Source organism: Motacilla alba, chromosome 14 (genome assembly GCF_015832195.1).
Source record: "Motacilla alba alba isolate MOTALB_02 chromosome 14, Motacilla_alba_V1.0_pri, whole genome shotgun sequence".
Taxonomy (NCBI): domain Eukaryota; kingdom Metazoa; phylum Chordata; class Aves; order Passeriformes; family Motacillidae; genus Motacilla; species Motacilla alba.
The window spans coordinates 1,422,239-1,448,559 of NC_052029.1; the positions used below are offsets into that span (position 1 = coordinate 1,422,239).

A 26,321-nucleotide genomic window follows, 5' to 3' on the forward strand; every position below is an offset into this window, starting at 1 on the left:
GACTAAGTTATACGTGCTTTGTTTGTGTATTTTGGGTTTATTTTTCCCTTTTCTGTTCATCTGTTCAAGAAGAGAGGAATTTTATAATGGTAAATGGGCGCATTCATTTCAGAGTACAGGGACAACACTCACTGCAAGCTCTGCTTTGCTCTAAGTGCCCAGTAAAGCTGTCACACACCAGTGCTGTGCTTCCACACCCTTGCACACATTGTCAAAAGGAAAAACAACTTGGAAACAAAATGGTTCTGTCCCTGTAAAACCACACAGGAGGACATTTAGTGCTTGGGCAGTTACTGGCCGTGGAATTGACCAGCTAAAATGAACCAACGCCAATGAAAAGCTCTGGCCATGTGCCAAAGAAACCATACCCAAATCACCTACTAAAGTGCTGACTGTACAGGAGGTGAAGCTGCTAATAGTTTCTATCTTTATTCAAGGATCTGCACCAAAAAGGGCCCTTCAAGCAGCACAGGTTCTCTCAAAACAAACAGCCTCAGCACCTTCAGCACCTCCTACTCACCCAGGAAGCTGAAACTGTAAAGGAAGTGTGAGAGCCAAGAAAAAGAGATAGAAACTGTAAGTACAGAAAATACAAAGTATTTATTCACTGTTTCCCAAATCCCTGCAGCTGCAGGAATGTGTTTGACACCCTCCTTCCCCCAGTCATTCCTTGTTGCCCAGCAAGGGAAGGACAGTCTGGTCCCAGCTCTGCTCCCAGCGCAGCTGCCGGGACACTCGCAGGTTCTCTCGGAAGCTGGGAAGTTTCCCTTCCAGGCTAGGGAAATCCAAGAAAAGCATCTGTAATTTAAAAAGCAAAACCACAGAAAAATAACTCTCGTGTTCCATTTCAGGCTCATTCCAGCATCCCCGGTGTTAACCCTCAACTACAGCTGCAGTTCTGGGGTCTGGCCCCATGAAGAGAGAACCGGGACAAAATGTGAAATGCTTTTGCCAGCGTCAGGTTCACATTCAAACAGAAGTGAGGCAAACAATGCTCACCAGGCCAGGCAGTACCTTGTGAGAATGCAAAACACACAGGTGATGTTCAGACCTGAAAGGGCTGTTCACACAGTGGCACCTCTGGGGTTATTTCTGGGGGGAAAGAAATCGGTCAGAGCCTTTACCTTCAGCTGTTTCGCAAGTTCCTGCGAGTCCCTGAATATCAGACCGTTCTCATTGTGCTTCACCAGTTCATGTAAACTGAAAAAAGCCACAAAAGGAGAACTGAGGCAAAAAGCAGTGAGTGGGACATTTGCTGTGTTGCAGTGACATCCAAAGGACCAAACCAGGGTATCTGTATCATTGTGGCCCCACACCCGACGTCATGGAGTTGAACAGGCAGTTTTAAACAGTTAAAGACTGTTTAAAACTTCTCCTTTCTTCTCCTTTCTATGTCAGTCTAAATCTACCACAACTGTATCAAAGGGCCCTCATTCTGTCTTTGTGCCACTCATCTGGACATCCATTAAAAACCAGAGCAATGATCTACTTTAAAACTAGATTTTTTTTTTTTCCACAAGGAAAATGTGTCCATGATCCATCTTGAAATCTTCACAGGAATTTATCTTCTTTTATAAAGCTACTATTTTCCCAAAGGACCATAAATTCCAAGAATGCCCAGGCATACACTCAGCCTTTCACTGTGTCGTGGTTTGAGAGGAAATGAGTTTTTGGGAGGTGGTAGTGGTCAAACCAATAGGTGCCCAGATGTGGATATGGTGTGGAACAGGTGTGTCTATGCAGAAGAAAGATTTTTTTTAAAATTAAATACATGGGAACAAGGGAATACAGGGATTTTTTAAGGCAAGTGCTTGCATTAAATGCTCCCAATTTTGTAGAAACTAGCATTAACTTTTAAACTTAAAACAACCTTGATTTCTATCTTACTGAAGTTTAAAAATGGCAAAATACTGGAATCTCATTGAATTCCTGCAGTAGCTGCTGAACTCTGGCTTTGTAAGAATATTGTTTTAAGAATATTGTTTTATGCATCATTTATGCGATTGCCTTGAGCTGTAACAGTATAAGCTCTTACCATTCAAAATGTATTGCACACACAGGTAAACAGCAGCCAAACATATCCACCACCTTCATGGGCAAATCCAAACCACTGGAGGATTTATGGAGACACACCCCCAGGTCTGCTGAGCCTGAAATCCAACACAGCACAGTCTGAACTCTCTGAAAGCAGCTCCTCTGTCCTCCTGCAAACCTTCATTTTTGTGCTGCTCTGGATGGTGCAAGTGAAACTTTCAACTACCCAGACACAATTTCAAGCAATCAAGGAAAAAAGTAAAGCACAGGGTGCTTTGGGACTCAAAATTAGTTATGTTTTAGAAAAATAGTGAGTGCATGTTAAATTAAAGAGGATTTTGAAGTGTTATGTATCTTAAAACAGCCTTTCTTCCTCTAAATCTGCTAAAAATGGGTAAGTAAAGGGAAATCCTACCACAGCCCCATCAGTATACACTGTGACCTCACTAGTGACCTCTCCCAGTTGAAGCCAGCTCAAACAGAGGAATTGTAGTGTGATTTTACAGACGCTGTGTTCATTATTTAAAAAGGACCAAATAAACAGTGTTTTACAGCCACATAAATTGTCAGGCTCTAACCCTGCAGAATGAAGATCACATTGAATATGTATTTTTTAACTCTTATTACTCCCCCTTTATGCTTGCAATGAAGATGCTGAGGGAATAACATTCCAATGACATGTTAATTTAGAATTTTAGCTACTTTTGGTTGCTCAGCCAACAACATTTTCATTTCATTCACTGGAGTGACCCTGAAGGTAAAGTAGAACATACACAGGCACCTGTATCTCAGATGGAAGAAACAAAGAGTGCAAAGAACAGGCTGAAACAGCACAGCTACTTCTTGGGAAAGCAGGGAAAAGCCAGCCAGAGGAATTCAGCAGCTTTGCTGGAATGAGTCAAATCCATGGATATCCTGTCACTAACCAGCAACATTCCTGACTATATTCCCCCAGTCTGCATCAGCCCCCTGCAACTGCACTGTTTCTCACACATCCTCAAGCCTTTTCCATCCCCCACTATTTACCGAGCAGAAGAGGGTAATCTTCAGCCTCCAGCCACGGTGTACAGATCTGGATATGCTTCAAGTGCAGCTTTTGGATCAGTCTATTGTAATAATCTTTTAGAGGCCCTTTACCTGTGCAAAACAGAAAAAAAAATGTTTAATCAAGATGACTGAAAATAGCATGGTCTGTGAAATACAAGCTCTTGTTGGATCAGATGCACAAACAGGATACAACACTTGTGGTACCCTAAAAAGACATGAAAAATCATAAGTTTCCTTGAAAGGAATGTGCACATGGACTTCTCTTACTCAGTATTTCAATTTGTTTCCCATCAATGTAGAATCATGGAGTTTTTAAGGTTGGAAAAGCCCTCTCAGATCAAGTCCAACTGTTCCCCAGCACTGCCAGGGGCAGCACTGACCCACACCCTGAATGCCACACCCACAGGGCTTTCAATTCCCCCAGGGATGGGACTCCCCCACTGCCCTGGGCAGCTGTGCCAGTGCCTGACCACCCTTTCCATGAAGGAATTCTCCCATTATCCAGTCTAAGCCTCCCCTGGCACAGCTTGAGGCTGCTTCCTCTGACATTGCTTTTGCAGCATCATCTCAACATCGGCCTTAGATAATTTTTAATGCAGAGCTGGAGCAGACAGGGAGGCTCTTTAAGGATGGACCATAATTGGTGGATGGTGCAATAACTCAGCTATAAATCACTGTCCTGATAACCAGACACAAAGGCAACAGTCCCTCCTCTCTCCCACCAGCAGCACAAGAGTCAGCACAGAAGAAAAGTGACAACTAAACCTTCTGTTGGCACTGGAAGAATTGTAACACAAACATTCTCACCTGTTATCACACACACTAAAGCTGGAAGCTCAGCTCCCTCCTCGATAAACCTCTCATAATCTGGAGAAGATAAAACACTGGTCAGATCTGACAAATCTCAGGGTGCTTGGTTGAAGAGTGGTGACAGTGCATTTATTGTTGAGCTTCCCACTACAAGCAATTTCCTTACAAGCACGTATGAGTAACACAGCAGTAAATCCAGCAATGTTAACATTTACAGACTCCTCCAGAAATAAATCAGGCTGTTTATGCATGAAGCATTTCTTCAACTGCTCCCCAATCAGTTGCTTCAATAGATCAATTTAGAATTGCAGCTGCAAAGTCCACAAGATAAGACTAAGTATTCCCCCTCTTCCCATTAGCAGATACCTGTGGAGAGTAGATGTAATAGCTCAGAAAATAAAACTGCAGTTTAGGAGCCAGTTAGAGATTTAGCTCTCCCTGACAACTCCTCTAATTGAATTCAGATGTTGCACTGCTGTATTTCAGTTACTAATCTGAAATGAGTGCTAATTAATCTCAAATACAACTGCATTTTCACCTGAATATAGAAGCATTGCTCTTTAGCAAAACCCTTCTTAAGTGTCCGGAAAACCTCTTTGAAAAAGTGAGATCAATTCCTTCATACCAACCTTCTAAAGCTCTTAAAAGGACTGAGAAGTCTTCATCCTCTGAAAGAGAAAGCTTTATTAGTAACATTCATGTTTCTACCATTTTTCATTTTTGACTTTAAATAAACAATTGAGATTTTGCTCACCTTCACCTGCACAATTTAAATACAGACCATGTACTCAAAGGTTAAGTACATAGTTTGTACTTAAAGGTTACTATTTACTAAAATGTTCTATTAAAAATCCCCTAGTTTATTTTCCTAAATAAAAGTCCATAACCATACACAGTGTTTATTTATTTCCCTTGTTGACAACATGACAGACAAACCAGCTACAAATACTGTACATCTTGGAAGCTATCAAGTCAAAATGTTCTAGTTTCTAAAACTGAGAATTAAGTGTAAAAACTGCCCTGATTATGCAAAGATAAAGACAATCCTGCCTATGGTCACTGGCAATGGATTTGTTTCCAGTCTCTGTTCCCTTCCTCATACGGAGGGAAAAAATGTACATAATTATGTAATAAACATCATCAGAAATCATGGAATCACAAATTGGTGTGGGTTGGATGGGACCTTAAAGCTCAGCTCATCCCAGCCCCCTGCCATGGGCAGAGGCACCTTCAGGGTGCAGGGTGCTCAGTAAGGAGTCAATATTTGAATTTCTTCATCTGTTTTACACCACCGTGCAAGACTGTATGTCTAGAATGAAAGCTAAAAAAAAATAGGAAACCTCTTTTAATCATTCTTGAAGTTGAGCTCTATAATTAAAATACAACTTCAAAAAAATCACTCATTTGTAGTATTATTTAAGTTACACAACATTTAGTTGCATCATACACACCTCGTCTTCAAATTCTCCCAGGAAAACAAAGGCCAAACACAACTTGAAGTGTGAGAAAGTACAAACAGCACTATTTGACACGGAAAATAAAAGTGATTCCCAACCTGTCCAGCTGGTGCTGCTGATGAGAAGGGCTGGCCGGCCCCGGGGCTTCACCACGCTCCCAGTGCTGCCATCCCTCTCGGTGAAGGCTGATCTGTCGGCACTGGGACTGACAGCCCTGTACCATGGAAACACAACTTCCTGAGCATGAGCTGCACCACAGCCAGCAACAGCAGGGAGCACTCTGCCTAACTGGCACCAATTTCCACAAATTTGGCTTCAGATTTGCTGCTCAACTTGTCTAGAAACAGAATCATTACATGACAGAAATACCAGGACAGGGCAAGCCATTTTTCCCTCTTTCCTGCTGCTACAGGCACAATTCCACTTTCCAGCCAAATGTTTTCCTTCACAAGTTGAGCAGAGCCAGCCTCTCTTTCCACAGTCTGTCTCACACTTACCACAGCATGGAGGCCAACTGCACCTTTACTCAACTAAACTCAGAACCTACACATTCTGAGCTGGGCATTTCCAAAAAATCCCCACCACGCGCTGTGGATTTCACTTCTTTTTCAGGCCTTAGTTTGGTGAAGTTCACTCCCTGGTACATCTGCGGCACGCGACATCCTGCACTGCCAGAGGGAAGGATTTAACCCTTGGACCAAGATCCTGAAGGCTCTGCACAGTAATTAAGGGATTGAGGAAGCATCCAAGCACTGCAGTGTGGGTCAGTGGGAAGCAGACACCTGCAGAGCTCCACCCCAGTCACAGATTGCCTCAGTGTTTTTGCCAACTGCTTGAGAAACAAAACACTTCTGCGACCCGTGTTACCACACTCAATCATCTCACTTCTTCTGGCCTCTCCTAGCGACAACTAAGGCACCTCAGCGGCCCCTGTGCCTGCTGGGGGTCAGGATACCCCGCACAAGTATTTTGGGAACTGAAATGCCACACCTCCACGTGCCTTGGTTAAGGATGCAGGGGCAGCTGCACTTGCACATACCGTGCTTTGAAGGGCTCGTAGTCCCGGGCAAGTTTCATGAACAAGTTGTGTTGGAGGTCTAATGGCGTTTCCTTAAAATAAGACGCTGGTTTGTCATACAATGTTACAGCCCTGGGAGGAAATAAATGGGCAGCTTAAATAAGATACAGATGTAACAACATGCACATGGTACGGTGGCAGGCTGCAACAATGTAATCAGAAAAAATTAACAGAAAACTGAAAAATTAACTAAAAAATTAACTATATAGCAAAGTAATTCATTTTATGACTCTTACAATTTCCTGTACTCCTGAGGTTTACTGGAACACACCAAGGTGGGCACAAGTAACAAAGAACCCCTTTCTTGTGTGCTTACTCTAGGGGTGAAATGCACCGGTAAAAACTGCAGACATCACTGTCCTGATTTTCAAACTTACTCCATAACGGCCCCTGATCTCGAAGCCCTCAAGATAAGCTGGCAGGCCAGAGTAATTGTTCAAACCCCAGTGATGCCTGTCCCTCTCTGGCTCCACAGGCAACCTGCAGCAAACTTCCATGGCTCCTGGACTGCCACCTCAGTCAGTGGGGTGTTAGTTTAGAAGGAGGATGAAGATTCCTGAATGCCCACACCACGCTGACCCATCACAAAACCGAGCTGATGTGTTTCAGTGGTGATGGATGAGCTCAGGAGAGCTGCTTTTGTAAGATCCCTCTGAATCCTCAGGGATCTGTTCTGTCATTTACTTAGCACACACACACTAAATTGAGGCACATGACTTACTTTATCTTGAAATTCACCCAGAGATCTTTCTTCATGGCATCAGTGACACACAGGTTATAGTCAGACAAGCGCCCAAATAGCTTTTCATACCTGACAAAAATGAAATCTCAGTCAGAAACCACAGGCAGGCAATTGCAGCAACTGCTCCCAGTGCCCATGCTTGATGAAAGCCAAACAAAACCCAAAGACACCCAACTACCCCCAGAACTGAAATCTGATTGCCAATTTTTGATGGACTCCTACTCTCCAAAGCCTTTAAAGCCTTTAACTACAGAAAACCAATTATATGCAGCAAGGAACCGTTCAAAGAAGAGCTGGAGTGTAAAGCAGTATCGGAGAATAAAAAACCCAGGACATATAAAGAAACTCCAATAACAAGATCAACACTTGCATAGGTAGGTAAAAGCGACCTGCCTAATTCCTGCAACCCCCTCCCACGTGTTCAACAAAGCAGCTGCAGAACAGAAACCAGTTTCACACAGCAAAGCCCAGAAAACCCTCCCTGTGTCAATTATATCCTCCCCAGAGTCCTCCATTCTGAATTCACCAAGGCACATCATTTATAAAGAGCAGAAGTGACTGCACAAACCATTTTGCAATCAGGACCAGCGGGTGGCTCCTCCCGTGACTCAGGCTCATGATGGTGTACCCGTAGTTGTGCCAATCGATGATGAGCTTGCTCCCCCACCACAGCCCTGCCACCCAGGCAACAGCTATACCGGGTAAGCCTGGGGGATTCTGCTCAAAAACAAAACCAAAATAGCATCGGGCTGTGACCAAGTGACAAACACAAAGCAACTACCAGAAGCAAAAACCAAACTGAAGTTGCATCACCTTAAAGGAGCTTCATGAACAGAGGGTGTTTGCATTCACTTATGAACACTGGCAGGTACTTCAAACTTAACCCTGGATCAAGATCAAAATTCCTCTCCAATAAACACACCAACATTTCCAGTAAGATTTTTCTTTACTGCTACCCATGGCAATGAAGTTTGAAAGCACAAGAACTAACAGGAAGAGAAAACTTGACTTGCTAACAGACCAATCAAAGTTTAGGGCAAAAAAATACCTGCATACAGGTTTACACCACTGATGAGGCCAGCTCAGCTCTGAAATAATTAGAACAATGTCTGAGATGGATAAAACCACCCTGTAACGCAGCACTATTTATTTGTACTGAAATTAGTCCCAACACAAAACATACCTGAAGAAGAATATAGGATGGCTGATCTATCCTCAGCAACGTGTACAGCAACTGCACTGACTGCACCAGCACCTTTAGGACATACTGGAAAAGCTTTGGCCCCACTGCAAAGTGACAGAAAAACAGGTAAGAGTATTACAGCTCTCCCCACAGAAATGTGAACATCAGAACCAGCCAGCTCTGCAGAGACAGGGTCAGAATACATGGAAATAGACACACTTCACCAACCACCTGGGCAAGTGATTGGTGCACCCTCAGCAAGTTTGGAGATGGTACCAAGCTGGGTGAGAGTGTCCATCTGCCTGAGGGTAGGAAGGCTCTGCAGAGGGATCTAGACAGGCTGGATCACTCCAAGGCAGACACTGAGGGGCTGGGGCATGTCCAGGGAAGGGAACAGAGCTGGGAAGGGGCTGGAGCACCAGGAGAGGCTGAGGGAGCTGGAAAGGGGCTCAGCCTGGAGAAAAAGAGGCTCAGGGGGGTCCTTGTGGCTCTGCACAACTCCCTGACAGGAGGGGACAGCCAGGGGGGTCGGGCTCTGCTCCCAGGGAACAGGGACAGGAGGAGAGGCAATGGCCTCAAGCTGTGCCAGGGGAGGTTTAGGCTGGATATTGGAAACATTTCTTCATGGAAGGGTGGTCAGGCAGTGGCAGAGGCACACCTGCCCAGGGCAGTGAGGGGGGTCCCCATCCTTGGAAGGGTTTAAAGACGTGGATGTGGCGCTTGGGGACACGGGTCAGTGGTGGCCTTGGCAGTGCTGGGGGAATAGTTGAACTCAATGTTATTAGAGGGCTTTTCCAACCTTTGTGATTTTATTCTATGATCACTATAAAGCCATGTAAACATCTCGTGACCCCTACAAATTCTCATTCTGTATTTTGTACAGAAAGAAATCCTACACTCATTGAATGGTTTGGGTTGGAAAGGACCTCAAGGCTCATCTCATTCCACCCCGTGCCATGGGCAGGGACACCTTCCACTATCCCAGGTTGCTCCAAGCCCCGTCCAGCCTGGCCTTGGACACTGCCAGGGATCCAGGGGCAGCCCCAGCTGCTCTGAGCAACGGGGGTAAACACAAGGAGGGGGAGAAAGAGGTAGAATGAAAATCATTTCCACATTTCACTGTGCACCTGAACAGCGCCAAAGTACCGGCAGGTGTTTAACTCCAGCGCCTCCTGTTTAAAGAGAAAGGCAGACGAGGGTGCGGAGCTGGGCGTGCGGCGGGGCCGGAGCCGTGCACGCTGCGGGCTCCGTGTGGTCCCCCCGTTTCCCCCCGCTGCCTCGGCTCCCCGGCCCGGCCCGCACGCACCTCGCAGCCCGCTCAGCTCCGCCACGGGCACCAGCCGGATGTTCTCGCAGCGCAGCACGTCCCGGTGCGGCCGGGTCTCTGCGGGGGGAGAGCCCGGTCAGCGGCGCGGCCGCCCCGCCCGGCCCCGCGGCCCCGGCCGCCCCTCACTCACGGAGGTAGCCCAGCAGAGCGACTTCGCGCCCGTGCCGGGCCAGCGCCAACGCGTGGTACTGCATCCGCGGGCTGCGGCCCAGGTCCCCCAGCACGGCCACGCACACCCGGCCCGCGCCGCCCGCCCGCCGCCGCCAGAGCAGCAGGAGCAGCAGGAGCAGCAGAGCCGCCGCCAGCGCCCACAGCGCCGCGCACGGCCCCGCCGCCGCCGCCATCTTGGAGCGCCCTGGGCGGGAAAGGCGGGAAAGGCGGGAGAGGCGCCCCCTGGCGGGGCGGAGGAGCCACGCTCTGAGGGGAGCCGGGCCCGGCAATTACCGAGAGAAGGGTTAATTAATTAATTACAGCATAGAGGGGGCGCAATTAATTACAGCGGCACTGGACACTGGTCCGTGGTGTGGGGTTTCCTGCTAAATTATAGAGCATCTCGAAATCAGGAGTGATTTCAGCACAGCCCCATTTACATCCAATGCATGGGCTTTTCCTTAGTTGGAATTCAGCTAAATTCTAGCTAGATCTTCCCTGGATCTCAGTTAATACTCTACATATTTCTGTGCTATCCCTCACTTTGTTGTCTTAATCCCTGATCCTACTAGGTCCTAAATCCTTTCAACATCTGCATCCCACTGGTTTCTCATATGTGTACCTAGTAAACAATTTCCATCTGTTTTCAGCTTGCTGATCTCTGTTTTCTGGTGGAAATACAGAACAAACAGAAGCCTGCCGACAGAAACATTTGCTACATTACCTCGGCACCATGGAAGTGACTGAACACCACGCTGAAGAAATCATTAAGTTGTACAAAAGTTTAAAACTAAGTCAGTCGTACTGGCCAAGAGTCCAATCGGATTGTCACACAATGCAGAGAACAAATGGTATTTCTTCACTACAAACAGGGATAAAGGCACAAATGAAAGATGTTGGTGACTAGGGACAGGACCAGGGAACGGCTGGAGCTGTGCCAGGGCAGGTTTAGCTTGGAGATCAGGAAAGGTTCTTTCCCCAGAGGGTGCTGGCACTGCCCAGGCTCCCCAGGGAATGGGCACAGCCCCGAGGCTGCCAGAGCTCCAGGAGAGCTTGGACAGCGCTGCCAGGGATGCCCAGGGTGGGATTGTTGGGGTGTCTGTGCAGGGCCAGGAGCTGGACTGGATGATTCCTGTGAGACTCTTCCCAACCAGGAAATGTCACAATTCCACGATTGTCTCTGCAGACCCTTGTGGCCCCCCCATCCGAGTGGTATCCTGCTGTTCCAGTGTTTCTTTGCCCTCTTTGACAAGGGCAGATGTCAGATGTTGCATTTCCAGGGTAACTCTCCACATTGCCAAACAGCGAGTAGGCAGTAACAATTAAACCATTGTTCCCTTTTAAAACATATAACTAATTACAAGTGTGGGCAGACTGGTTCCACAACAAAATAAAGCCTGGAATGTTTGCTCAAAGATTCTGCTCAGAATGCATATTTTTCTACTGACAAAGCATGGAATCATAGAATCTTCTGAGTGGGAAGGAATCCACAGGGATCATCCAGTCCAGCTCCTGGCCCTGCACAGACACCCCAACAATCCCACCCTGGGCATCCCTGGCAGCGCTGTCCAAGCTCTCCTGGAGCTCTGGCGGCCTCGGGGCCGTGCCCATTCCCTGGGGAGCCAAGGTTTCCTTAAGAAAAGCCCCACATTCCGTCCCACTGGTACACACGAAGCCTGCCGTGGCAGACGCACATCCATTCCAAACTGTAGGAGGTCTGATCTTGTGGGAATCCCTCATTTCAGTTCCTCCTATCTCACCTGACAGCTTGTGTACCATTTTAATGCAAAATGCAAATTGCTTTTCTGTTTACTTCTTTGAGTAAAGTGCAAATATCTTGGCTGCAATGGAGTGAGGGACTGATGGATTCTTGAAGGCTATCAGGCATAACACCCCAACTCCATACAGCTGTATTTTCTGGCAGGTTACCAAAGTACTTTAAATTACAAGTGTTTCAGATTTAGGGATGAGGTGACTTTGAGTTTATGAAGGTAGAGTTGCAATAAATGTTCTTTTGACCTTTGTAATCTTCAGAGCACTTAGCTGGAGAAAGATAAATAAGGTGCAGTTATCACTTCTGACTGAGGCTCTGAGAACAGGGATGCACTTGAGAGAAATGCATTTTCAGAGACTACTGATCTCTGCCCAGAGAATTTTTCATATGTATTGAATAGCAGTTGTGTTTTACAAAAGCCTTTTCCTGTCTCTTCTTCCTGACCATTTCAGAAAATTGGGAAATGCTGTTTGCACTTACCCTAGAAATGGTCTGTTTAAGCTCCATCCCCAGTCCCTCTGCCCTTGATGGATTGCTGTGAGCGCAATAAACAGAGACAGAGCAGCCAAAATCCCTCTCACAAATGGAACTTCTCTCATCCCAAAGTCTCCAATTCAAATGTCTTAAGCAAATCTCATGACAGCCTGCTGCTACCCTGGTTACTCTTATAGCCACATGATATATGTAGTTGGAACCTTTTAAAACCCAATTTTTTTTTTCTTTTTTTAAAAATTTGCACCGAAAAATTAACATGGACTATCCCAGTAACAAGTATTTGCACCAATCATACCTGCACTGCGGGGTACAGGCTAACTCCTACAAACTCAACATGACTGCAAAGGGCTCTGAGCACTGGCACTGTGCTATATCATGAGGGGTAAATTATGGCCATTTTTAACAGCAAGGCAATTTGCTGCTTCTTTTGTTTGTTCTCTTTTTGCTCCATTTCTAAAGCACAACCCCTGCCACAGTGGAGATGAAAGGAGTTGGCTGCAGAATTGCCTCAATTTGGGAGCTATTCCAGGTGGCCTGAAATGCCATTGCAGGTGGCCCAGCATTGAGCCCACCTGGGACACCCGGTCCTGCTGGGACACCCCTGGGCTTTGCCTTGGAGATGAAAAACCCGTGGTGTTTGAAGGGAGGACTGGCCCTAATGTTCCTCTAACAATCCCATGCTCTAAAATACTAAATTAATGTTATTGTTTGGTACCTGCAGCAGCTTTACCTCATCTAATGTCAGCTGTTTCCCATAAACTTTCTACCAAGCCTTCCCACCTTCCTGTCGGAAGGGAAAATGGCACAGGATCACAGAATCAATGAAGAGTTTGGATTGCAAAGGACCTTAAAGATCATCTTGTTCCAACCCACTGCATGAAAAGATAATTTCAATGCTCCTTTTTCCTCAAACACTCCAAACTCTGCACCCTTCTTGCAGTTGCAGCCTTTTAACCTCACCAGCTGCTTTTTATCTGCTTTATTCATTTTCTCCTCACCCAAAAAAACCCTAAGGAAGGAGTGAAGGTAAAAGAAGTGACCTAGGAAATTTTTACATAACTTTCCAAAGACAGTTTCCCCTGAATGGTTTGTATTGGCTTAGACAGCTTTTCAGGCACGTACAGGTTTAGGTTATAGAAATACATGTTTTATTCCTCCTAGGGCATAGAAGAGGAAGAAGGGAGATAATCAGGAAAAGCAAAGCCAGTGTGGTTATCAGCCATATGGCTGATAACCAGAGGGAAATTCAAATCAGTAATTATTAGACAAGATTTCTTTCACAACACAAAATTTTCAAATTGCAGGAAAAGGATAAAATACTTCCTAATTGAGGTCATGCCCACATTTTCAGAGCTGGACTGAACTTCAGGCTCAAGACAGAAGAGTATCTGCCTTATATTCCAATATATAATTGGAATTAGTATTCAATCTAGACATCAGCATGCACATTCCTCTCATGATATTCACTCTGATAAAAGAAAAAAACACCCACTGGCTGACCTCCACTGAGTGGATAAAACAGAGATATTCTGACTTAGAGCCTGACTTAAACTAAGACTTCAGTTAGGGCTGGGCTTGTGTCTTCATACCAAAGCTCAGTGTGGTCACAAGGTGCTTTCCCAGCCCCTGCACACACATGTACTTTAGACCCTGCATTTTGGGGACATGAATGTGGTTGTGACACAACCTGGAGTGGAGACTGGGTGTCTTTAACAGCAGGTGCTTATCTCAATTAGTGGGGAAATCATGTGTCACTGCAAAACAAACACTGGAATTCTGGCAATGCCACCCTTTCCTCTGAGCAGTTCTGGAAAAACAAGTCCCTTGTACTCCATTTACACTTAATATTATTTAGGTGGAAGGAGCTGCTTAGAGAGGAAAGTAAACTGAAAAGTAAAGCACTATATGGAAAGGAGAGACTATTCCTTTTTCAAATACTGCTTTGTTTTTCATTCCAGTTTGGAAGAGGTTTCTGTTCCCTGTGGATTTCCAAAGGTGACTTTTGGCCTGTGGATTCCACACTGCATGTTGTGGTTCCAGGCTCTCTTGTAAGCCATGGAAAAGACCAGCTGAGTTTGGGAACTGGGTGGAAGCCTCCCAGTGGAACTCGTAGCACATGAAGATCTCTGTGAAAAGGTGAAGCTGTTTCAGCAAAAGACCAAGCACAAATTTGAGTGCTCTACTCATGCTTTATGTAGAGCTGAGTTTAGACCACGAAAACCACCTTTAGGCCACCCTGGAGTCCCACTGGACAGCTTGTTTCCAGCTGGAAACACAAGCAGGACATCTGCAGTTCTCTATGGCTGAAGAAAACTGGAGGCATAATAATCCATTAGCTAAGATCTTTTAATGCACTGGCTTGTCCTAAGGGAGTTTTCTGGTTAATTTGTGACATAAAACTCCATTTTTCCACCTGCAAGACACCTGAGAGAGCAGCACATTTATAATCTCAACCAGGTGTGCTTATCCTGGGAAAGCTGAGGCATAACCCACTGGCTATGGAAGCACTGGGTTCTCCTCCTGCAGTACAGCCTCAAGCTTGTGGCTCCACAGCCCCTGTGCCCAGGGCACGGGCTGGTTCCTTTCCTTGTACCACCTCATTTATGGAATCAAGGCCTGAAGAGAGGAGGGACTTTGACAATGTGATAAGACAAGGGGAATGCTGTGTGTTCAAGACCCCCCATTCCCCCCAGAAGAGAATGTGGCCTGTGGAGAACCTGCTGCATGTCTGAGGTGGGCAAAGCCACTGCTGCAAGTGAACCACAGGCTGAGAGTGGAGGAATTTGTCTTCTTGAATACCTCAGTCCTCAAATGCCTTAGTAAAGAGTTTTGCTACTATGGGCAAACACGGGCATAATTACTACTCGTTGAGTAAACCAAGCTGCTGCCTGCCCTTCCTCTGAGCAGGCTGAGTGTCACTATCAGCCCCTTAAATTCCACTCCAGCACTATAAACACTGATAAAAATGTGGTGATAGGACAAGAGGAATGGCTTCCCACTGCCAGAGGGCAGGGCTGGATGGGATATTGGGAATTAGGAATTGCTCCCTGGCAGGGTGGGGACACCCTGGCACAGGGTGCCCAGAGCAGCTGGGGCTGCCCCTGGATCCCTGGCAGTGCCCAAGGCCAGGGGCTTGGAGCAGCTTGGAGTAGTGGAAGGTGTCCCTGCCCCTGGCAGGGGGTGAGATGGGCTGGGCTGTAAAGTCCCTTCTAACACAAACCATTCAATGATTCTGTGATTTAATTCTTTTAATAATGAATTTGCTAAGACATTTCTTGAAAGAAAATATTCCCAGCTTTGTAAACTACACCTCATTTTCATCATTACCCCATTAGCCATGGGGTACCAGAGGATCCAGCCACTAAAGTTAGATTCAGGATAACGCAGAGCTGCTTCAATGTACCATTATTCCCTCAGTGTAGCTATTTTTCCCTTCTGGAAAAAAAACCACAGTCTTAATCCTCCAAGAGAGGGTGATGGATCTGCGGTGCCTGTAAGAGCCGTAGGTGCTGCGCTGTCCGTGACACGTGAGCGTCGGAGGCGCTGAGGAGAAAGAGCCGAACCCCCGGAGCCCGGGTTCCCAGCCCGTGTCCCTGCGGGAGCTGTCCCGGTCCCGGTCCCGGCCCGTGTCCCTGGGGGAGCTGTCCCGGTTCCCGCCCGTGTCCCGGGGGGCGCTGTCCCGGTTCCCGCCCGTGTCCCTGGGGGAGCTGTCCCGGTCCCGGCCCGTGTCCCGGTGGGCGCTGTCCCGGTCCCGGCCCGTGTCCCGGGGGGCGCTGTCCCGGTCCCCGCCCGTGTCCCGGTGGGCGCTGTCCCGGTCCCGGCCCGTGTCCCGGTGGGCGCTGTCCCGGTCCCGGCCCGTGTCCCGGGGGGCGCTGTCCCGGTCCCGGCCCGTGTCCCGGGGGGCGCTGTCCCGGTCCCGGCCCCGCTCCGCTAGGGGGCGGTGCCGCCGTCCGCGCGCCGAGCGCCCGCCAAGATGGCGGCGTGTGGGACGGCGGGGGCCGCGGGTGGAGGGGCCGCGGGTGGAGGGGCCGCGGGTGGAGGTCCCGGCCGGGCGGGGGTCGGGGCGGGCCCGGCCCCGGGACGGGGATCGGGGCGAGCAGGGGTCGGGACGGTCCTGGTGGCCGCGTTGGCCGTGCTCGGCTCCCTGCAGGTGGCCCGCGGCGCCGGGTGAGTGTCTGGGCACCGTCTGTGCCGGGGCGCGCCGTGCCCCGCTCCGGGGCTCCCGGTGCCCTGAGGTCGGGCTGGTGGAGCGGGTGCCAAGCGGGATGGCCGCCCTTGAGCCGCGGTGGGTCACACCGGGAACGCGGGAGAAGCGGGCCTGGGTGTCAGCGAGGCCGTGCCCACCCCAGGCTGCGCCCCTCTCATCACCCCGCCCTCGCGGCCTTGGGGCAACCGGGTGTTGTCGTTGCAGGAGCTCCCCCGGCGAGCCCCTGCTGCAGCCCTACCCCCCCGGGCAGCACGGCCCTCGGCACAGCCACCGCCACGTCAGGGACTGCCAGCCCCTCAAGCACGGAAACGTCACCCACGAAGCGTGGCCCGGCGACAACAGCACGGGCGGCCCGGTGGCTGTCACCAGGACGTTTGTCTCCTACATCCACCCGGAGGGCAGCGACCGCAAGGTCATCTACGGCCACTTCACCTTCGTGAGGAACCCCCTGAGGACCTTCTCCGTGCTGGAGCCCGGCGGTGCCGGCGGCTGCCTGGCTCAACGCAGAGCCCCCGTGGAGGAGACTGCAAAGCTCAGGAAGTGTCTGGTGGCCCAGAACGGCGGGTACTTTAACATGGAAACTGGAGAGTGCCTTGGGAATGTTGTGAGCGACGGGAGGCTGGTGAGAGACTCTGGAGGCATACAAAACGCTCAGTTTGGCATCCGGAAAGATGGCACCATGGTGTTCGGGTAAGAGCTGGCGGGTGTTCCGAGAATGCTCTGTAGCCTGAAGACTTTCAGGCATCACTGGGCAGGAAGCTCATCCCGGCACTGCCTCCTTGGCCTCCCCAGTTAGAGCAGAAGCTCACTTGGAATGCTAGGGATGATCTAGCTGTACCTGGTGGAGCTATCTCTGTGGCCCTTCATCCTGGACTCGTGTCCTAGGATGAAGAGAAGCTCAGTAACTGATGGTCTCCAGCTGCTTAGGTTCCAGTGTCTCCTCTCCCAGCTTGCAGTGGGGACACTGAGTAGGGTAGAAGGGGAGAGGGCTCTGTGTTCCCCGCAGAGGAGACGCAGAGTGGAGTGTGTATGCTCTGGCTGCAGTACAAAAAGGCTGGGTTTGGGAGGGACCTCAGGAGGTGCCTCATCCAGCACCCTGCCCAGCTCAGGTTGGATGGAGCGGGCTGCTCAGGACCATGTCTGGTTGGATTTTGAACATCTCCAGAGATGGAGACTTCACATCCTCTCTGGGCAAACCTGTGATTCACCATATTAACACTTTTTTGGAACACTTTAAGGGTGGTGACTCCACCACTGCCCTGGGCAGCTCTGCCAGTGCCTGACCACCCTTTCCATGAAGAAATTTTCCCCATATCCAACCTAAATGTCCCCTGGCAGTACTTGAGGCTGTTTCCTTCTCAATCTCTTCCTGTTCCCTGGGAGCAGAGCCCGAGCCCCCCGGCTGTCCCCTCCTGTCAGGAGTTGTGCAGAGCCACAAGGTTCCCCCTGAGCCTCCTTCTCTCCAGGCTGAGCCCCTTCCCAGCTCCCTCAGCCCCTCCTGAGGGGCTCTGTTCCCTCCCCTGGACGCTCTCCAGTCCCTCAGTGTTCTTCCTGTCATGAGGGGCTCAGGACTGGAGCTGCCTCAGCAGTGCCCAGCACAGGGGCCGGTCGCTCCCCTGGCCCTGCTGGCCACACTTTGGCTGGTCCAGGCTAGGTGTCACTGGCTGTCTTGCCCACCTGGGCATGTGACCCTCCCCAAGCAGATGGAGACAGAAGTTCTAATCACCCTCTGATGAGGAATACTTGACTGAGAGACTGTAGTGCTGTCTAGAGTGCAAGGCCTCCAGGAGCTGCCCTTCCCCAGCAACAGGAGGATCCTAAAAGTCCCATAAGGGTTCCCAGGACCCTTCTGCTGGTCTCAGAAGATGCAGCAGTAGCCTGTAATTTGCATCCTCCACCCTTCTAGTAGCTCACTCCCAGGCCTCAGGAAGGATCCCCGCAAAGCCACACGGAGTGTGCCAAGCCAGGGCTTTATCCTGTAGCCATTCTGGCAGCCCTGAGCACCATGGCTTTGATTTATGTGTTAAAGGGGCTGGGTGGGTCAGTGACATGTCCTTCAGTGAGGGGGCTTCTCAATTCAACAGCAATTTCAGGGTCACTGTTGAGTCCTTAAGCTCAGCTCTGCCCTGCTGCTCCCCAGCTCTGGCAGGATGTCCTTGTTAAATGGAGCTCTTGTGGTGTTTGGTGGCTTTGTGCCTTCCAAACCACGATCAGAAAAATAGTTTGGGTGTAAGTAATTTTGGCTGTCAGGACAGTGGGGAAAGTCTTTCACACCTTCACTCTTTCACCCTGCATCACGGCCAGCAGGACCCAGCCCAGGGCAGTTACCCCTCCCTGCAAAGCTGCTGCTGCTCCCTGGGCTGACAGTGGGTCAATCCAGGCTTTGAAAGCTGTCAGTCCCTGCCCAAACTGTTTTGTAGTTTAATCTACTTTCTGCCACATTCATGTTGTCTTCTTGTTCCTTTCCCATGGGAAATGGGAATTGGTGTTCCCCATCACCCTAATTCAGGAGAGAGCAGTATCCCTCGGGAAGCACCCTGTGGTGACACACAACACCTGAGCATGGAGGTGGCAGCTGAACTGCCTTTTGCTGTCTGCAGGAGCAGGGGAGCCTCCTTCCCAGATGGAAGGAAAAGGTGGCATCCAGTGCAGCTGCAGGCAGGCTGGATGCTGTAGCTCCAAATGCTCTCCAAAGCTGTTTGGTGTCACATTTTTGGAGAATAGAAGCTGACAGGCAGCAAGATGTTTCAGCTGCTTTCACAGATCCCTGAGTATTTGGCAGTGGCTCTGTCCTTGTGTTCTGCCAGATGGTTTCTGCTCTTGTTGCCCTGGCTCATCTCCTCTGGCCGCATTGTTTGAGGCACAGTGACCTGGGGCCATCGTTCGCTGGGGCTTTGCGCAGAGGAGCAGAGAGCAGGGGCTGCTCTGACAGCTGCAGAGCCCCTCCAGTCCCAGGGGCTACTGAAGTGCTGTTTCACACTGCTTGGCCCCTGCTTTTGGATGTCCTTCATTCTACCTGTTCCTGCCCTTCTCCCTGCTTCGGGAGCATGCTGGCAGCAGGAGAGGCTTTCACGTGACGTGCAGTGACTGTGGGTAACCCTGCTGCCCTCTGTTCCCAGCTACCTGTCTGAGGAGGATGTCCTGGATCAGTCCAACCCTTTTGTGCAGCTCGTGAGCGGGGTGGTTTGGCTGCTGAGGAATGGAGAGGTGTACGTCAACCAAAGCCGGGCGGCCGAGTGCGGTGACACTCAGACCACAGGTAAATGCTGTGGGGCCTGGCTCCAGCCTGCCGAGGGCTGCCCTTCCCCTGGGACTCTGGGGAGAAGAGGCACTTAAGAAGTCCAACTTTCACAGAATCATGGAATAGTTTGGGTTGGAAGGACCTCAAAAAACCATCTTACTCCACACCCCTGCCATGGGCAGGGACACCTTCCACTATCTCAGGTGGCTCCGAGCCCTGTCCAACCTGCCTTTGGACACTGCCAGGGATCCAGGGGCAGCCACAGCTGCTCTGGGCACCCTGTGCCAGGGCCTGCCCACCCTCACAGCCAAGAATTCCTGTTCTGTCTAACCTGTCCAGAGAAACTCAAAGCAGGTGCCTCTTACAGGAGTTTGAAGCCAAGGGATTGTGAATCCCTTGCTTTGTCCCTGTGCCAGACAAAAGCTTAATCAAGAGCACTGAGCACTTTCGTAGGGCTTGGATGAACGACGGGAGGCTGGGCCGTGCTCTCCCTGTGTTCAGTTCAGATGAGGCCCTTGCTGGGAGCTCTTTTGCAGACAGATGTGTCTTAGGTTGTGTTTCCCAGCTGAGTGTGAATCGTTGCCTGTGCTGCAGGAACCTTCGACAGGTTCATCAATGTGATCTCAGCCAGGACTGCGGTGGGACACGACCGTCAGGGCCGCCTGGTGCTGGTTCATGTGGATGGACAGACAGAGTCCAGAGGGTAAGGGCTTGGTAAGGTCCTAAATTCCTGGGACTGGAGGGGCTCTGCAGCTGTCAGGGACATGTTTTAAGGCAGAGACTTGCAGAGCTCAGGAGAGCCAGAAAAGGCTTACACAGCCCTTCTCAGGGTGCCTGGGATGGGAGAGCTTCCCCTTCCACCACAGAGAGCAACAAGCTCCTGATCTAACAGCTTCACTGAAGACAAATCAACAACCAACCTCTGCTTTGCAGGGTCAACCTGTGGGAAATGGCAGAATTCCTGAAGCAGCAGGGGGTCATCAATGCTATCAACCTGGATGGTGGAGGCTCTGCCACGCTGGTCCTGAACGGGACCCTGGCCAACTACCCCTCTGAGCACTGGTAGGTGCTGCTGGCTCTGCCCAGGGCTGCCTGGGGGCCCTGCAGCTCCTGCCAGCGTGCGGAACCCAGCCCCACGGCCTGGCCTGGCTGGGAGGGCACAGCAAAGGCAGGTGGCAGGATCTGCAGGAGACAGCAGCTCTAAAATTTAAAGAGATTGAGTGACTCCATGTTTTTTCCACTTAGTCATCCAGGATTAAAGCTGAGCTGGTTCCAGACATGCAGCAAAGCTGTGGCTGTGACTGAGTGGCTGATGTGGGAATCGGATAAGGCAGCAGCTCTTATTCTGGGAAATTCAGAGCTGCACGTCCATGGGAATTAGCAGAGATCTGTCAGCAGCTTATTATTATGGAAGAGAAACACTGACTGGGAGACCCTGCCCTTCCTCATTAGAGGGAATCTAAAGAATATTTTGTTTTAAATTCAACTTTTTAGTCAGTTCTGACTGTAAACATGAAGGGATTTAACATTCAGTTGCCATAACTACAGTGATATAATTTATATCAAAGCAAATAACATTCAAGAAAATATGTGCCAAAATGAGGGAATCTGGGACTGCTTTAGGCAGACTGTGTTGCTTCTGTAATCCCTTGTTTGAAATGATACCTATCAGATGGGATTTATAACTCAGTTAAAACATTGACTCCAATGCAGGTTTATGTTTGTGTTTTCCCAGTATTAGTGTTCATGTTTGGCAGTGCGGCTCAGGAGGAAATCTCGGTAACGGGTGTTGGTTGGGCTGGGCCGTGCAGGGTCAGCTCAGGCTGTCCCCTCTGCTGTCCCCAGCTCCTTTGACAGCATGTGGCGCTGTCCCCGGAGCATCTCCACCGTGGTGTGCGTGCACGAGCCGGGCTGTGACCCGCCTGACTGCAGTGGCCACGGGCTCTGCGTGGCCGGGCGCTGCCACTGCGACGGCCCCTTCTGGGCGGGTCCCGCCTGTGACACCTTGGACTGCGGCCCTGCCAACTGCAGCCTGCGCGGCGTCTGCAGCGCCGGTGAGTCCCTGTGCCGGCGACACCGAGGGGCCCGGGTGACACCGAAGGGCCCGGGGCGCAGCAGGGGGGCAGGACCTGGCAGTGCGTCCCGGGGGAATATGGTGTGCCAGACACCAGCTGGTTGGATGGGGCTGCTTCCCCTCTCCTCCAGCGTCCGAGGCACAGATGGTCAGAACGCTTTGCCTTTAGGAGCCAGCAGCAGGGCTGGGCCAGGGCTCGGGGCTGGAAGCTTCAGGCTCTGTGCCTCAGTTTCCTTTCGTGCTCCAGGGTTGTGCTCTGGGGTTTTTGTGAGGCTGCTGATGGGCAGGGCTGTGTATTACGCTGTGTGACAGCAGCTGCTTCTGTCCCCTCCCCTTACTGTTTCTTCTTCACCTGCCTCTCCTCCTTCATAATTTTTACAAGTGTGCAGTTGCTACTCTTCCATGATTCTGAGCCTAGGGATTGCTGCAATGTCTGCCCCCAGCTTCTGCCCCCCTGTGCCCAACGCTGTTACCCTCTTCCTGTCCTCCTGACTCCGCTGTCATTCAAGTGTGCCCCAGTGCAGTGGCTGGGCAGAGCTTGGTGGGTGCAGGTGTTGCCAGTACTGCCCCAGAGCTGGTCCCAGGGAATGCCACCAGCGGGGATTCTGCTGCATTTGGCAGCTGGGGAGGGGGTGTGTGAGCCCACCCTTTGTGTGAGTGCACGGTTCCTCTTCTGGGGGTTCGCTGCCAGGGGTAAGAGGGCACCTCAAGAGGCAGAGGCTCCTAATTTCAAGTCCTTGCTGCTTGCAAGTGTTTTGTTGTTGTCAGTAATGCCTGTTCCATGTTTGTATAGCTGGATGCCTCTGTGACGCCGGCTGGACTGGCAGCAACTGCACTGAAGGTAAATACTGACTGCTGCTCCACTGCCTCCTCACAGCCAGGGAGGGGGCAGTGGGAACCACTTTCCAACAGCTGCCTGCCCGAGGCGGGGAGCAGGGAAGGGAAAGGCCACCGTTTGGGCTGCGCTGCTCTTTTCTGGCAGTGTGAGTTTAGTTGCAGCTGGAGCGTCTACAATTGGCTTGGTGTGAGACACTCGAGTCCTTGCTCCTTGTTCAGGGCACACACTCAGCTTATTGGAGCATCCCTCCACAGGGATGAGCTGTGGCTGTGTGCTGGGATTGCTCACCTCTGCCACCAGGGCCCTGGTGACACCTCTGCTTGTCTCCTGCAGCTTGTGCTCCTGGCTCCTTCGGGGAATCCTGCGGGCAGAAGTGCCGGTGCCAGCACGGCAGCTCCTGTGACCCCGTGCACGGAGCCTGTTCCTGCCCTGCCGGCTTCTACGGCACCAGCTGTGAGCATGGTAAGGGTCTCAGCGACCTCTGGCGCTGGGGACAGCATTTTGTGTCACCTCTGAGCCACCTCTTGGGTGCAGTTCTGCCAGGGGACCTCAGGCCTGAACATCACCAGCCGCTTCCCAGCTCTTCTGGGCCTGCCTGTCCTACCCAAATGGGCTAAAAAGGAGAGGAAGGAGCAGAGAGGAAAGAGGAGTTTGCTTCCTCAATGGAAAGTTGTGGATTCCTGTTTAGTCTCAGCCCCAAAGAACTGCGTTCTTTTCCCAGAGCCCCTGAGGGACCACAAAACATCCTCTGCTCCAGGGTGTTGCACCGGGCCCTGCTGAAGCGCAGGCTTCAGGTGATGCAGGTCAGTGCCTGTGGAATGCTCCACAGGGCTGTCCTGCCATCCCACCCTCTCACTCCTTGTGCCTGTGCTGAGCGTTCTGCCTGGTGTAACCACTCCAGGTCCTCCTGTGTCTGAGTGAATGATGGAATTACAGGGGGGTGTGAACTTCCTGGCTGCCTGGTTCTGTCAGTGATGCTCTGTTCCGGCCTGGGAACACTCAGCCAATCCCATCCCAGAGATGTTGCCCAGAGCAGCTGTGGCTGCCCCATCCCTGGAAGTGTCCAAGGCCAGGTTGGACAGGTCTTGGAGCAACCGGGGATAGTGGAAGATGTCCGTGCTCATGGCAGGGGTTGGAGCAAGATGAGCTCCAAAGTCCCTTTCAACTCAAACCATTCCATGATCCTGCGATCCCAGTTTTACACAAACTTCCCTCTGAAGCACACCATGGAGCAGCCTTGAACTCCCAGCACGGTGCTCCCAGGCTGCTGCAGGCTCAGCTAAGCTGAGGGAGCTGCAGCCACAGCCTGGGTGTTCTCAGAGCAGGGGGAGCTTTGGCAATGACCAATCCCTTTGTGATCCATCCCCAGAGTGTCCCCTGGGCTGGTTTGGGCCGAGCTGCCAGAGCCGCTGTGCGTGTGACCACTCGTGTCCCTGTGACCCCGAGACGGGCAGCTGCAACATCACCCACCACGGGGCGCTGCAGGACCACTTGCACAGAGGTATCCCACTGCAGGGGGCTGGGGCTTGAATAAAAGCTGGAAGAGCAGCTTTAGTATTTAATAGTGTTTGCTTAGTCACCAGCTCTGCTTAACCTCGCTCTTTTCTGGTGGAATTTTACACCCTGCCCCACCTTTCTTACCTCTTTGTTTTCCAGCTGGACAGTGTTTGGCTTTCCAGGAAAAGAGCAATGACAAGTTCTCTCTGTCAGAGTAAGTGTTTGGTGCTCACTGTGCATCTCAGAGGGTGTCACAGAGCATGGGGGGTGTTCAGTCTGCAGAAAAAGAGGCTCGGGGGGACCCTCTGGCTCTGCACAACTCCTGACAGGAGGGGACAGCCAGGGGGTCGGGTTCTGCTCCCAGGGAACAGGGACAGGACAAGGGGAAACAGCCTGAGTTGTGCCAGGGGAGGTTTAGATTGGCTATTGGGGAAATTCCTTCACAGAAGGGTGGTCAGGCACTGGCACAGGATGCCCAGGGAGGTGGTGGAGTCCCATCCCTGGAGGGATTTAGAAGTGTTGTTGATGTGGCAGATGGGGATGTGGGTAAGTGGTGGCCTTGGCAATGCTGGGACAATGTTTGGACTCGATCCTGGAGGGCTTTTCCAACCATAACGATTCTGTGGTTCTGTCCTGAGAGCAGGCCCACAAGCTTGGGAGCACAGAGAAGGGAGGGCAATCCTCTGCACACTTGGCACACAGGTGAGCTGTGGGTGATGTGATTTTTGTGTCCCACAGGAGCTCGTGGCTCTCCCTGAGCTCTGCCCTGGCCCTGCTGCTTGTGCTGAGCGCCCTGGGGAACGTGGGGCTGGTGCTGCAGGGGCGGCGGCAGCCACGGGACCGGGACTATCGCTACCACCCCCTGAGGGACATCAACGGGGACACCCCTCACAGCCCCACCTCTGCTGCCTGGGAACACGAGGATATTCAGGAGCCTGAGGACACTCAGGACCCAAACCAAGAGTTCCTTTAGAATCGTGGATGGGACGAGGTATTTCACCCTGCATTGCCCCTCAGTACCGACTGGGACTGGGGCTATTCCCATTGGGAGCCTCAGACTGCTGCCTGAGGAACCTCAGCCCAGGAACTGCCCTGTTGAGGCTGTGGTTTCCTTTCCTCTGCTGCCCCAGCACCCAGGACTGCAGCATTAGGGGATGCAGGACATCCCTGGGGTGAGGGAATTCCACAGCTGCAGCATGAAAGGAGATGGGCTGGTTCCTTCCAGAACTTGAGGGAAACAGGTGAGGGATGCAAGTCACAGGCACCCCTGAAAGATCCTGCTCACCTGAGCAGTGCTTTTTAAGATGCTGGTTAAACTGCCTCTGGTACAAAGCCGGCTTAAAGGTATTAGTCAGTGTCTGCCCTTCCTTGCTAAGCTCAGATTTTAATCAGAAAAGTGACCAAAAGTTTGTTCTAAAATGTTGAAGCAGGTGCAGCAGCCAGTGCCAGCAGAGCCCTCCTCTCCCGGCCGTGGTGGTGGCTCAGGGGTTGTGACACACAGGGTTGTGACAGCCCCTGCAGGGCTGGAGTGTTTTCTGACCAATCCTCAGGCCAGAGCAGCCCCAGAGGGTGACGAGTGCTGTGTTTTGGGGCAGCTCCTGCAGCACAGCACCAAAAAAAGCCCTCTTGGGTCCCAGGTTCCATTTGTGCATCTCTCCAGCTCCCAGGAGCCACAGGCTCTGCCCAGCTTAGAGGACTGAGGGACCCTGCCACTGGCACAGACAGGGACAGCCTGGCATGGCACGGACTGGGCTGTCCTGCCCCCGCTGGGCACTCCTCAGAGGGACCAGCAAGGGCTCCAGCCCGGATCCCGAGCACCTCCTCTGGAAATCTGGAGCAGATCCTTGCACAGTCCATTCAAACAGTGTTGGAGTTTGCTTCCCCATGAGGGAAACCAGCCTTGGATGAGCTCCTTGGATGCTGCAGAGGGGTGAGAGCCTGTCTGAGCCCCACACATCTTTATGCACTCACTCCCTTTTTACCTCTCCAACTAAAGGATGTGTATTTTCTGTGCCAGCGTTGGCACCAAATCAGCCTGTAACCAAGAGACTCTATTTTTCTATGATTTTCAGAAGTTTATTTGAAACTTGAATAAAGTCTTGAATAAAGCGCTACCTGCCTGAAACTCAGAATTCCTGATGTGCAGCTGCAGAAGGAGCTGATCCTTTCCCAGTTAACCTCAGCCACCCCGTGGAACCCAGGGGCTCTTTTTATTTTTAGTAACACCCACACTGCAGGATGTGCTGTTCCAGCCCACTCTGTGCTGGGAAATTAAACAAAAGATGCTGGTTCTGTAGAAAAAAGCCCAAACCTTTTAGTTAAAAAGCAGGAAAAAGTGAATACAAGCATTACCTCTGCTTCTGGGGG

At 51.1% G+C, this 26,321-nt stretch overlaps 2 protein-coding genes across 4 annotated transcripts; one reads left to right on the forward strand and one right to left on the reverse strand.

The window, feature by feature from the left end:
* Positions 1 to 583: 583 nt before the first annotated feature.
* ALG1 (ALG1 chitobiosyldiphosphodolichol beta-mannosyltransferase) lies at positions 584 to 10,034 on the reverse strand. Of its 3 annotated transcripts, XM_038150981.1 has the most exons (14): positions 9,809 to 10,034; positions 9,658 to 9,735; positions 9,479 to 9,523; positions 8,352 to 8,455; positions 7,737 to 7,885; positions 7,148 to 7,237; positions 6,388 to 6,498; positions 5,447 to 5,562; positions 4,521 to 4,559; positions 3,889 to 3,948; positions 3,061 to 3,171; positions 2,036 to 2,150; positions 1,125 to 1,200; positions 584 to 798 (listed from the first exon to the last, which is right to left on the reverse strand). In XM_038150981.1, exons 1-14 carry the CDS (start codon positions 10,020 to 10,022, stop codon positions 664 to 666), a joined length of 1,443 nt encoding a protein of 480 aa, XP_038006909.1. In that variant the 5' UTR covers positions 10,023 to 10,034; the 3' UTR covers positions 584 to 663. The 3 variants fall into 3 exon arrangements, with proteins under 3 accessions (XP_038006909.1, XP_038006910.1, XP_038006911.1); XM_038150982.1 differs by lacking the exon at positions 9,479 to 9,523; XM_038150983.1 differs by lacking the exon at positions 9,479 to 9,523 and adding an exon at positions 8,217 to 8,256 and having other exon boundaries at positions 9,658 to 9,951.
* Positions 10,035 to 15,346: 5,312 nt separating this feature from the next.
* Positions 15,347 to 26,066, forward strand: NAGPA (N-acetylglucosamine-1-phosphodiester alpha-N-acetylglucosaminidase). The gene is made up of 11 exons (XM_038151218.1): positions 15,347 to 16,264; positions 16,509 to 16,994; positions 19,424 to 19,563; positions 20,140 to 20,248; positions 20,479 to 20,607; positions 21,391 to 21,599; positions 22,413 to 22,460; positions 22,791 to 22,919; positions 23,827 to 23,958; positions 24,114 to 24,168; positions 24,693 to 26,066. The coding sequence occupies exons 1-11, from the start codon at positions 16,071 to 16,073 to the stop codon at positions 24,925 to 24,927; spliced, it is 1,866 nt and encodes a 621-aa protein (XP_038007146.1). The 5' UTR covers positions 15,347 to 16,070; the 3' UTR covers positions 24,928 to 26,066.
* Positions 26,067 to 26,321: the final 255 nt, after the last annotated feature.

Bases quoted from the DNA above. Each gene is read 5' to 3' on its own strand.
- ALG1 (XM_038150981.1), bottom strand. From the start codon at position 10,022: ATGGCGGCGGCGGCGGGGCCGTGCGCGGCGCTGTGGGCGCTGGCGGCG. The intron at 8,456-9,478 runs GTGCACAGTGAA...GTCACTTTGCAG, and splicing joins GGTACTTTGGCGCTGTTCAG to TGGGGCCAAAGCTTTTCCAG. The intron at 3,172-3,888 runs GTGAGAATGTTT...TGTTTTGCACAG, and splicing joins TTTAGTGTGTGTGATAACAG to GTAAAGGGCCTCTAAAAGAT.
- NAGPA (XM_038151218.1), top strand. From the start codon at position 16,071: ATGGCGGCGTGTGGGACGGCGGGGGCCGCGGGTGGAGGGGCCGCGGGT. The intron at 20,249-20,478 runs GTAAGGGCTTGG...TCTGCTTTGCAG, and splicing joins GGACAGACAGAGTCCAGAGG to GGTCAACCTGTGGGAAATGG. The intron at 21,600-22,412 runs GTGAGTCCCTGT...ATGTTTGTATAG, and splicing joins GCGCGGCGTCTGCAGCGCCG to CTGGATGCCTCTGTGACGCC.